Source organism: Lissotriton helveticus, chromosome 3_2 (genome assembly GCF_964261635.1).
Source record: "Lissotriton helveticus chromosome 3_2, aLisHel1.1, whole genome shotgun sequence".
Lineage (NCBI taxonomy): Eukaryota > Metazoa > Chordata > Amphibia > Caudata > Salamandridae > Lissotriton > Lissotriton helveticus.
In genome coordinates this window covers 478,144,886-478,157,997 of record NC_136062.1, presented here as the reverse complement: position 1 = coordinate 478,157,997, position 13,112 = coordinate 478,144,886, and the positions used below count along the sequence as shown (strand labels likewise).

The 13,112-nt window shown below is 45.6% G+C and overlaps 1 protein-coding gene across 3 annotated transcripts in view; it reads right to left on the bottom strand.

Moving 5' to 3' along the window:
- Positions 1 to 11,199, bottom strand: part of DGKZ (diacylglycerol kinase zeta) — an 818,573-nt gene extending 807,374 nt beyond the window's left edge. The window contains exon 1 of one of the 3 annotated variants that reach the window (XM_078684405.1): positions 11,022 to 11,199. In XM_078684405.1, coding sequence (XP_078540531.1) covers positions 11,022 to 11,080 — 59 coding nt within the window. In that variant the 5' untranslated portion in view covers positions 11,081 to 11,199. The remainder of the gene's footprint in view (positions 1 to 11,021) is intronic. The other 2 variants (XM_078684404.1, XM_078684403.1) reach the window with 2 other exon arrangements.
- Between the last annotated feature and the right edge of the window lie 1,913 nt (positions 11,200 to 13,112).

The window sequence follows — 13,112 nt, the reverse complement described above, 5'->3', positions numbered from 1 at the left end:
ATCCACAGGTTCTGCACATAACTGGGCTACCCCATTGCTTTAAATTGACTCGTGCAGTAGGAGAAACGCATTAAAGAAAATAGTGCTTGCAGACTAAATAAGACATATGGTGTAACAACAGAAGTAAAAGCGCCAGTTCAAAGCGGTACTAAGAAGGGACAAAGAAGACTATTAACAAATCAGTAGCCAGTATTTACAAAGGACAATGACACAAGCCAATTAAAAATACGGGTGGCGATTGAGTTGAGTTTTAACTGCATACTCAAATAGAGCATGCCTTGCAGAGCAGCGCAAGCACTGCCCAGGCCCGACCTAACAAGGTGTGAGTTTCAGGTCGATATTACCTTTTTTCCTTCCTGTGTCTCAATCACCTATCAGCCAATACAGTGATAAGTGATAGAAATGGGATGTACGTTGTTACAACACATGCGTTTACTACGCATGCCTTTACAATGCAGGTTTTTCAACGCAAGTCGTTACAACGACTTGCGTTGGGGGGTGCTGGATAGTGAATAGTTTAATTTAGTATTCCAACTCCAGTCCCCGTGGATAGTAGGGAAGGTGTTGGATAGTAAATTAAACTATTACCTATCCTAGAGCGCCCCCCAGCGCAATTCGTTGTAATGACTTGCGTTGAAAAACCTGCGTTGTAAAGGAACTGCATGGTAAAAGTTGCGTCATAAAGGATGTTTCCCATAGAAATGCCAGGAATACTGGTGGTGGACAAGGTCTTGAAGTGTCGAGCCAGGTGACAAGCTGAGCTCACGTTCCTCTGCGACTCTGGTCAATCCCAAAATGAGTGAGTCTTTATGTAGCTTGTACCACCCACACTCTTACCTCAGTCCCAACCCCTCCCCCCAACAACCCCAAGCAGCAGATGAGGTGCCACCTGGCCTTACAGCTGAGTTTCACCTGGCCTTAAAGAGAAGGCCTTGAAGAGAGAGAAATTTTCTAAAAATGCCTAGTTGGGTTCCCAGTACAGCATGTACCATCGCCATGAAATGAGGCGCCAGGTCATTCAGTCCCCACCCTAAGTCATGCTTTTCTTGAACCTTTAGGCCTTCGGGGTACAGAGAAATTCTTGCCCATATCACCGTGTGTTCAACCTAATTCACGCACGCGCCTGAGGACTCACCTTATCAAATCCCTCTTTTCAGATAATCCTCAAACAATTGGTCAGCAGTAGTTTCACTGCTCGGTAGTATACATAGGCTGCATATTGCCCTACACCGTATCTGTGACCTACAAGATTGAATAATTTCCAAGGCCACCTCATTCTCCTCCCTCCTATCCTTGTTTTATTGTGGTGTTTATTTTATAACCATCAGTGCGTGCCATGCCCTGAAGAAGGTGGGTGGTCGCCAGTCCACCAGTACCGAAACGTATGTCGGCACTAGCTTGTAAACCTTGAGGACACCAATCAAAATAAATCCAATTTAAAGAAACAATATATGTAAAGACAGAACTATAACAAATGTTTGTATATTATATATCGAATTTTCATAACTGTTGAATTATTGATACATGTTTTGTTCTGCCAGTCTGCTTTCATGATATCAATTTGGAAGAATGTATGTATGGACATCCCATGTAAAGGCTTCATGTATGTATGGTTTTTATAGTATGAATGGCCGTGTGCAACAACAGAGTATGAATGATGTAGTAGTATGAATGATTGAAAGTGATATTTTTCTGATGGGTGGGAGGTTCATGATGCTTTGAAAAATGTATCTGTCTGATAAAAACAAGCATTTCTAAAACCTTCCCTCTGACCCTTCCCCCTCCACCTCCCATTTACTCATCCAAACCTCCTCCTACAGCTACCCCTCTCAAACAAAGAAATCCTTTCAAGACTCTTCCCTCTTCTATCCCTCCACTATTCCTTTTCAATCCAAATAACAGACTTACATGTGCACCGCTCAAATCAATTTCATATTCCCTTATACTAAATCCCCTCTAATCCTGTTTGGGTACTGGAGTAGCGTGCTACCAATCGAAAAGCGCTTTAACACCTTATCAGGGGTAGCAAGTGCTATATAAATACAAACCCTTCCCTTTTCAATCCCTCCACTATCCTTTGTCAAACCAAATAACAAACTCATGTCCACCGCTCAAATTAATTTCATATTTCCCTGTACTAACTCACCACTAATCCTTTTTGGGTTGCGGAGTAGTGTCCTTCTCGCCGAAAAGCTCTTCAACACCTCATCAGAGGTAGCAAGTGCTCTCTCTATAAATACAATTACAATTACAATGAGCTGGTCTACTTCACTTGAACCCAAAGGGAAGATTGTAGAAGTGAACACACGGTCCCGAGTCACTGCCTCTCAATCCGAGGGTCACGTGCTCAGCTGTGCATCCAATAGTGACCGAGCACCAGGGGTTAAAATGCTCAGGTCTCATTTGGACCCCAGTAATTCCTGATCACCCCCTGAACCCTCCAATCTGTACCCACGCCCTAGCGTCCTCCCAACAGAAAGAAGTGCCATGGGCGGAAGGCTTGTGATGCACATGTCTCTTCTAACCCATGGCCTGTGGTGATGTATTGCACGCACGCACTTCAGAACCAATACACGCTCTAGTAAAAAGGCGTGAGCAGGCCTGATCACACAGGTCGGCGTAACTGGGCAAACGTTGCACCCGAGGATATATTTAACACAACAGCCTCGGTGTCTGTTCGGCAGAAACAAAGACCCCGTTCTTCTTCAGCACCGTGGGCAGAAGTGGTAAGAAAGAACACACATTCTAATTACAAAAATACAGAGCAAGTAAGTGAACAGCCGTTGAAACCTGTCCGGTCTGTTAGATTCACGGCTGGCACTAACACACATGAGTATAACTCAACGGAAACACTTATCTGTTCTAAGGTCACAGCAGACACTACACCAACAAGAACTTAGAATGCAAACATATGCATGCCACCCTATTGATGAAGAGGGCATGTCTACAAGGCAACAGACCCCGCCAGCAACCAAACCTGGACCCTTCTCCATCAATGACACCCTCAGAGGACAGAGCCACTGAGGGAACAGCCGCCCCCGCACACAAACCCCCCAGGAGCCCTTCACCGACCATCTCCAGAAATCAAATATAACCAATGACATCAGAGTATTGGACAAAATAATATTTAAAACAAGTAAACCACAAAACATGCAGACAATCTCATGCATACCGAGGACGTTGCAAAGTACAAACGAAAACCACCAGAAGGGTGAAGACTTCATGTGTTGGTTATATTAAAATGTTTCACTTATGTGAGCACTGACGTGTCCAAGTAAAGCTCTAGAAAGCCTTGTAACATAAGCGGACACGCATGTGGGTTCTCCAGAATGTAACATTTTGAGACGTAGGAAATTAAAATGATGCATTTTGAAGTGAAGCGCCACCTCACATTTTTAGTTTTTTTGCCAGATATATTGAAGCCTCGGTCCAGTGGCAGCTGGTGACATTTGAAAGTGGTGAGTCGTAAAAGTTTGGTATGACTTTTATGTAGTGAGCGACGCGGGTAAGCTTAATGGACAAACGCGGGGTCCAGGCTGGGTCCTCCTCCAGAAAAAAAAAATGAAAGAAAGATTGGCAAATGATGCATTTTAAAGCAAATTAATTTAGTAATAAAGCAAGACTTATAAAGCAGTGAGAACATATCGTTCTGAAATATTAAACACATAAAAAACTGCCTTATATCTTCCTGCAATATGTTCAGCAGTTACTGTAATGTGCAAATTGTACAACGCGACAACTTCAGCCTTTTTAGTGCGTGTGCTTCCCAGTGTCTTGCAGTGCATGTTGCGTCAACTTAGGAAGAAAATGTTCTACCCAGGCTTCGGAACGCACCCACAGCTGCTGATTGCAATCAGTCATATAGAAATATGTGAAGACAGGTCTTCAAGTGGGATGAAAAATGTGTTGACTCTCCAAAGGGGAAAACGTAAAATACATTTCTGTGATTCCCGTCGTGTGCCACCCAACCAGTATTTTGGTTTCTCTCTGAGATGTTATTGCAGCTAGATATATAACTCGACAACTGACCTACACGTAAAACCTGTCAGTGCGATTGGCTTTGTCAATGGTTGTTAGCTGTTTAATATAAATGAGTAACAACAACGATTTGTTATAAATAATTAACCTTCAAAATGTTTCAATTCTGATATTTCAATAGTATTGTGGTATGTGGAAGGGGTTTTGGCCTCAGTTATGTGTGCTTTATGTTAGGTGTGTGTCCTTTTTTTTTGCACATCTCGTCCATCTGCACATCTTCAACCACTTCTCTTACCTCTTCCGCGTCCTCATTTCACTCTTTCCCGAAAGCACTCCCTCGCATCTTCCTCACTTCACCACTTCCAAACATACACTGCACTCATTGAGAAGTGTGGCTCAATGATTAGAGCGGCAGACCCTGATGCAGAGGTCTAGCCCGGGACCAGGGTTCAATTCCCCGCCTCGGCGGGTCTTTGGGCTCAAAATTCCACGGACCTGATAATTCTCGCCTCGGTGCCTATTCCAATCATGGGTCCCACTGTGTGACTCTGGGCAATATCTTGCTTAATCTCCACAACGGCCCCAGCAGCGCTTGGATGCCTGGCCTCCACCTTGGGGGTGCCCAGGAGTGGACACCTCACAGGGAAAGCCAGGATGGGTTCCACAGCGGTATGCGTACAAGCGCCTTGAGACCCTTGCGGGTGAGTAGTGAGCTATACAAGTATCAATTTACATTTTAATTTACATTTTACTCATTGGCATTTAAGCAATTTATTTCCTTTTGCTTTTGTCCTGTAAATATGTTGCAATCTGTGCTTCCCCGTCACACACATTTTCACAAAATTACAATTCACAGCTGGAATACATGGCCGTTGTTCTGTGTACTGTGCAGAGAGGCCAACCCACTGACAGGCCCTGTGCTTTGGCTTCAGCATCAGAGCGCTCAATCGAAGCCCCTCATAAACAACTGGCACGGCTCAAAGTATGCACGGAAGAAAATACAGAAAGAAACACTTGATTAAATAGCTAACTCTTGAGGAAGGCTTGATTAAGCAAAACTTGAAATAAGAGAGGAACTAAATAGCTGACATGCAATGCCTTTATGTTTTTAACACTCATTGTTTGTACATTCATTCATGTTTCTGGCATTAATGTTGTTCAGGGCATGTCACTGGCGTGCGAGACTGCCGTAATGCGGGCTGGAGGGCCGTGGTTCAGACAGAATTGATCGCTAACGTCCACCTTTATCTTGTAAATCAAATGTAAAAAAACTACACACAATGCATTTCTTTTTAGAGTATTATTTAAGCAAACCGTGGGAACATAAAACTGTGCCATTAATACCATGTTATTGTTAAAGTAGGCATTGCATGCTCTCGGTCTGGGGTCTACGCAGCATAGCCACGCACCTGCAGGGATGTCGTACTTGCAGTGAGGAATGCAGCTGATTCAAAGACACTCTGCTGACAGACCACATTAGAACTGTAATGCATTTATATCAATTGAGCCAACATAGCTCGGCTCACCATGGACAGGAGTTGTATGTCAGCCCTTGTCTTGTAGGACAAGTCATTAAACGTAATGGGGTAACCCAGTAACCCTCAGAACCTGGGTAGTTACACTAAAAAAGAAAAATTGTTCTGTCGGGAAAACACAATTACATTGGCGATATACTGTATATACAATTAAGAGACATGATTCTAAGGAGAAATCGTGAAAAACAAAACAAACACCTGACCACACGAGAAGATATAGGCAAATTATTGTATTTTAACCTTCTACATGGTTTGAATCAGTTGCAGCTGTCCAGAACATACAATAAATAAACAATGTATACAATTAAGAAGTGAGTCGTGACTGGTGACTGGGTGCTCAACAGAATATTAGACAGACAACACATTCATGAGTGCCGCCTTCGACACTGTGAACCACGACATCTTACGTCACAGAATGTCAGAGCTAGGAATAACATCTACTGCAGCAGCCTGGCTCCATTCCTTTCTCTCGGACCGCTCCTTCAGAGTCTGCGAGGGCAATACCACCTCACCCAGCAAACCCCTCAGTTGTGGAGTGCCTCAGGGCTCGTCCCTGAGCCCCACACTGTTTAATATTTACATGCTCCCCCTCGCAGACATAATCCGTCCTTTCGGCATTCAAGTCGTGTCCTACGCCGACGACACGCAACTGGTGGTCACTCTTACTCATCCCTCCTCCCACCCCAGTGAACTTAGAAACTGCATGGAAGCAGTCTGCACCTGGATGAGTCGGTCCTACCTAAAACTTAACGGAGAGAAAACTGAGCTAATGGTGCTAGGCAACTCCCCCCTAAAATCCATCGACTCTCTGTGGCCCCCTTCACTTGGCCCGGCCCCCCCACCCAGGGACTCCATCAAGAGCCTGGGCATCTGGCTGGACTCTGCTCTGAACTTCGGCCAACAGGCAACAAAACTAGCAGCATCCTGCATGGGCCTCATCAGACTCACTCGGAAGATCTTACCTCTCCTTCCTCTCAAGGCCAGACAGATCATGGTCCAGGGTCTCATCCTCTCCCGGCTTGACTTCGGCAATGCTCTTTACCTAGGCTCCCCTGAATCTACCCTGAGAAGATTGCAGGTGATTCAAAACTGCGCGGCCCGTACCCTCCTGCGCATTCCCCGCCGGCAATCAGTGAGATCTGAACTAAGAGCACTTCACTGGCTGCCGGTAAAAGATAGGGTTAACTTTAAAAGCTTGTGCATTGCCCACCGTGCCTACTGGAAGAAAGGAGCAGTCCTTAATCACACCCTGATCACTCCCTACAACCCTAACAGGCAGCTGAGATCATCCCTCGCCTTCCAGGTCATCATCCCCAGATACAAAAGAGAAAGAAGTGAAGGCAGAATGTTCTCTACTAACGCAGCAAGGCTTTGGAACTCCCTTCCCCTTCCCATCCGGTCAGAACCAAACATCCTGCTATTCCGTAAAAAACTAAAAACTTTTTTCTTCAGGAAATAATTCCAGACCCGCCTATCCACACCATATTCAGTTACAGCGCTGGGAGGCCTGCGGGTAGCTATCGCGCTCAACAAAAACATATTCCATTCCATTCCATTCCACATATAGATATACAATGTTTAAATCACGTGTGTCCACAATTCATTACAGTTGTTTCAAAACGGTTCAATTATTTCTTTTGTTCGTTGAAACATTATGTGGACCGATACACAAACAGAACGTCGACATTTCGACCCTAAATGTGATGCGCTGATTTGTTTGCATCTGAAGGCGGGCCTTCCTCAGGACTGCGAAAGGTTGGACAGCCTATAAATGTAAAATTGGAATGGTCAGGGTCTAAAGTGTAGCAGAAAATTGAAAATACGTTTCCTTGTGACGCCAGACCGGCTTACCTTAGGCAGGAGTAATTTAATTGGTGGCTTTAACTGTAATGGGGAGATTGTCAGCCGACAAAACTCCCACTTTTGGTGGGTCAAGTTCCTGTGGAAGGGGATAAATTAGAGAAGCTATTATAGCTTCTCAATTACGCCATGACTCATGACTTGAAGGAAATGTAGTGAGGGCTGTGCATACCTTCTTTGGTTTTCAATGGTCTTTAACACCAGCTGGTGCAAAGATCCTAGTATTTCTTTGTCGCTGTAGCGATCATCTGTAAGGAGAGAGTGCAATTCTCAATCCTAGGTTCTCCTAAAATACTGAGCATTGGGGAGCGACTATAACAAAACACCCGGGGGCCTATGATGACAATGGGTGTTACAGTCTGTCCTAATTGTGATTTTTAAGGATAGTAGGACCTGTACTGGTTGAACCAAAGAGCGCGCCTCATAAGTGTGTGGACGGGTTGGGCATACACCCAGGGCTATAAGTACGACAGTGTGTCGGTGAATTAGAACGGAATGTGAGAAGTAATTACTAAGACGGCTTAATAGTGTGGGCGCGACTGAATGCGACTTGAAAGAGAAACATTAATGAAGGGCAATCATTATTCAAAAAGTGGGCGTGTGAGATCGTGAGGTCGCACGGTACGTGATCTTAAGTAGTACAAGCCCTTCAATAACGTTTCTCTCTCTAGTCGCGTACAGTTAATAATGAATGAATGTTTCTTGTACTAATTAAGGCCACGTACGGTGCAACCTCACAATCTCACATGGCCACTTTTTGAATAATCACATTTAGGACAGACTGGACTCCTGTCCATGGTGAGCCGAGCTATGTTGGCTCAATTGATATAAATGCATTACAGTTCTAATGTGGTCTGCCGGCAGAGTGTCTTTGAATCAGGAACTTGACCCACCAAAAGTGGGAGTTTTGTCGGCTGACAATCTCCCCATTACAGTTAAAGCCACCAATTAAATTACTCCTGTCTAAGGTAAGCCGGTCTGGCGTCACAAGGAAACGTATTTTTTATTTTCTGCTACACTTTAGACCCTTACCATTCCCATTTTACATTTATAGGCTGTCCAACCTTTCGCAGTCCTGAGGAAGGCCCGCCTTCAGATGCAAACAAATCAGCGCATCACATTTAGGGTCGAAACGTCAACGTTCTGTTTGTGTATCGGTCCACACAAAGTTTCAACAAACAAAAGAAATAATTGATCCATTTTGAAAAAAGTGTATGGAATTGTGGATACACATGATTTAAACATTGTATATCTATATGTATGTTCATAAATGTGTTTTCTGTCTAATATTCCGTTGAGCACCCAGTCACCAGTCACGACTCACTGCTTAATTGTATACGTTGTTTACTTATTGTATGTTCTGGACAGCTGCAACTGATTCAAACCGTGGAGAAGGTTAAAATGCAATAATTTGCCTATATCTTCTCGTGTGGTCAGGTGTTTATTTTGTTTTGTAGGACACGTCAACCCCCATCGATACAGCTCACCATGGACGGGTGTTGTATATCAGCCCTTGTCTTGAGGACAAGTCAACGCCTATCGATACAGCTCACCATGGACGGGAGTTGTATTTCAGCCCTTGTCTTGTAGGACAAGTCAACTCCTATCGATACAGCTCACCATGGACAAGAGATGTATGTCAGCCCTCGTCTTATAGGAAAAGTCAACGCTCATCCATACAGCTCACCATGGACAGGAGTTGTATGTCAGCCCTTGTCTTGTAGGACAGGTCAATGCCCATCGATACAGCTCACCATGGACGGGAGTTGTATATCAGCCCTTGTCTTGAGGACAAGTCAATGCCTATCGATACAGCTCACCATGGAAGGGAGTTGTATATCAGCCCTTGTCATGAGGACAAGTCAACGATTATCGATACAGCTCAACATTGACAGGAGTTGTATGTCAGACATTATCTTGTAGTACAAGTCAGCGTCCATCCATACAGCTCACCATGGACAGAAGTTGTATTTCGGCCCTTGTCTTATATGACAAGACAGAGCCCATCAATACAGCTCGCCATGGACAGGAGTTGTAGGTCGGCCCTTATCTTATATGACAAGTCAGTGCCCATCAATACAGCTTGTGATGGACAGGGGTTGTCGGCCCTTGTCTTGCAGGACAAGTCAGACCTCATTGATACAGCTCGCCATCAATCCTTATCTTATATGACAAGTCAACGCCCATCGATACAGCTTGCCATGGACAGGAGTTGTATGTCAGCCCTTGTCTTGTACGACACGTCAAAGCCCATTGATACAGCTCACCATGGACAGGAGTTGTATGTCAGCCCTTGTCTTGTAGGACAAGTCGGCGTTCACGGATACAGCTCGCCATGGACAGGAGTTGAATCCTAGTTCTTTTCTTGTATGACTTGTTGCCCTTCACTACAGCTCTTCAATGACAGGGACTTTATCTCAGCCCTTGTCGTGTCTGGCCTATCAGAGGTCTTCACTGCAGCTCTCCAGTGACAGGGGTTGTTTCTCAACCTTAGATGCTCTGCAGCTCTGTTCTGCTGCTCTGTTCTGCTGCTCTGTTCTGCAGCTCTGTTCTGCACATCTGTTCTGCACGTCTGTTCTGCTGCTCTGTTCTGCAGCTCTGTTCTGCTGCTCTGTTCTGCAGCTCTGTTATGCAGCTCTGTTCTGCACATCTGTTCTGCACATCTGTTCTGCTCTGTTCTGCAGCTCTGTTCTGCTGCTCTGTTCTGCAGCTCTGTTCTGCAGCTCTGTTCTGCACATCTGTTCTGCACATCTGTTCTGCAGCTCTGCACTGCAGCTCTGCTCTGCAGCTCTGTTCTGCTGCTCTGTTCTGCTGCTCTGTTCTGCAGCTCTGTTCTGCACATCTGTTCTGCACGTCTGTTCTGCTGCTCTGTTCTGCAGCTCTGTTCTGCTGCTCTGTTCTGCAGCTCTGTTATGCAGCTCTGTTCTGCACATCTGTTCTGCACATCTGTTCTGCTCTGTTCTGCAGCTCTGTTCTGCTGCTCTGTTCTGCAGCTCTGTTATGCAGCTCTGTTCTGCACATCTGTTCTGCACATCTGTTCTGCTCTGTTCTGCAGCTCTGTTCTGCTGCTCTGTTCTGCAGCTCTGTTCTGCAGCTCTGTTCTGCACATCTGTTCTGCACATCTGTTCTGCAGCTCTGCACTGCAGCTCTGCTCTGCAGCTCTGTTCTGCTGCTCTGTTCTGCAGCTCTGTTCTTGTTTATCAATAAACACAGCATCCTTCCTTTGAGAGACGTGACCTGCCCGGTCGGCTGCTGACTGATTTATTTTCAGACCAGAGGTGAAGGATTTATATGGAAAGTTCCTTCTGTGCTCTCCCCTCTCAGCCGCCACGTCATACATATCTGTCCTATTAATCAGCATTAGCGGCCGGAAGCACGAGAAATAAATCAAGTTCATTCAAACATGTCCCCATGGCGAGGGCCGAGACTGCATCCTCGACTCTGCCGCTGAGTGACACCCGCGGGCGGGAGTTAGAGTGACAATCTGAAAAGTCGTGAGATATGGGAGTGACCCCGCCCAGTACACACAAGGAGGGGGCGCTGGGCTGTGAGGGGGACACCAACACCGCGGGGAGCCACTGCAGGCGCTACACCCTTCATGGCGCTACACCCCGCAGCACGCTGCCTGGCACCCACAGGGGCACTTACCTTCTGCCTTTCTTCTCGCTGGGGGAGTGGGGCACGTCCCAGGAGCGGTGTCGCCACATTGGGACCGACCCTCAGACCCCGCTTCTCGCCGCTAGCCCCTTCGTACGACCAAGCATAGCCCCGCGGGTTCGCCCCCTTCCACTCGGCCCACGTTCGTCTCGCCAGCTTCTCTCTTTCTGTTTCTTCCCCTTTCTTAACTTCCTGGAAGTTTTTTTTTAAAGTAATTGTGAAGTCATTTTAGACCTCAGTGGTTGTGCCCCCGAGAGAGGTGACGAGGGGTGGGGGGGGCTCGGGGAGGGGCTGATGACGTTGGAGGGCCAGTGTCCCGGCGCTGCCCATCACTGGACATGATCAGTGTGCACCTGGGCAACATGCACTGTATGTGAGGAAGATGCTCAGAGGTGTGTGTGGTGAGCTGGGTGGATAGCAGTTCTGGTACTGACACAGGCCTGCTCGGCGTCAGGACTGGCAGCTTGTGTAGGGTGACCAACTGGCAGAGTTGCAAATTCAGGACAAACACTCAGGACAGATTCAGGACAGAAATTTCGGACAAAAGGTACGTTTCAGACACATCAGAGGAGGTCGTACAATAATGCATAAGTAAGTAAGTAGACAAGCAACATAAATACACGTCAAAATAAGTTTATATTAAGTTGAGACAATCGTGCACCTCACCGTTTTGATATGAGCACAGCTTTGAGCAACTGTGCAGGTCTTTCGTGGTATTTCATATATTTTGTTTACAGTTTGGAGTTACTTTGAAGTGTTGTCCCACCCGCACTGCAGGGGAGGCAGAGGCCTTCAGCCTTCATGACACCCCTTCACCAAAGACCTCCCTCTGCACAGATTCTGTCACTAACTACCTCCCATGGTGCCCTCATCTCTATATAGACCTGCCCTCTTGAATATGTCATTTATTTTACGGTGATGCTCAGCCCAATGTAGGGTTTTATGCGCCTTAGATCACACACATATTGTTCGGAGACAATGACTCATATAAGTATGTAAATCAATGTATAGGAAAGTGTTACTTAAGACAAGGAGGGCTACAAGGTGTATGAACCACATGGCATCCATACTGGTAGGTACTATATGCAGGGCCACTGCAGTTATGCGGCAGGGAGGGCCAAATTATGCTGCAGGGTTGACTAAATTATTTGGCAAGAAAAGGGAATTTATGCAATGGAATGCTGGACATTTTGTCTTAGTATTACCATATTAATTTCTCAACACTTTCTGGTCGGGGAACATCGTTTACAACGAAACTTTTAACCCACACTACCATTACAACGCAGGAATTACAACGAAAGTCGTTACAACGACTTTCGCTGGAGGGCGCTGTTAGATAAGAAATAGTTTAATTTTCTATCCAACACCTTCCTTACTATCCATGGGGACTGGAGTTGGAATAGAAAATTAAATTATTCCACTATCCAGCGCCCCCCAACGCAAGTCGTTGTAACGTCTTGCGTTGTAATCCCCGCGTTGTAAAAGCATGCGTGGTAAAAGCATGCGTTGAAACGACATACATCCTTCTGGTCATAGATTGCACCTCATTAGTACCCGTATAACACCCAAATATAGCAATAGGCAAAGGAAGGTGACCAGTCAACGTTTATATAGGGCCTTTGCAACACATCACCGCCTTTTTAGTTATTTTTTAGCCTTTTGAGGAAGAAACTTTTTAAATTAGACTCTTCAGCTATATTCAGCTAATGATGGATTATGTGGCACATGCGGCAAATCCATAATCATGCGGAAACAGTTGAAGCCGCACAATCACATAATTCCAGTGACCCCGAAATACAAACGGTGGGTATAGCACATAACATAGTGGTTGGGGTTGTCTTTACAATTATTATACAAATAAATACTTTGCTCTGCGTGTTACACTATGTGCTTTACAAGAGGCGCATTATACCTCTATGCCCCTATGCCTCTATGCCTTCTATGCCTTCTATGCCTTCTATGCCTTCTATGGGATGTATGACGTTACAACGCATACTTTTACTCCGCATACCATTACAACGCGGTATTTACAACGAATACCGTTACAACGCATAGCGCTTAGAGGTGCTGGATAGTGGTAAG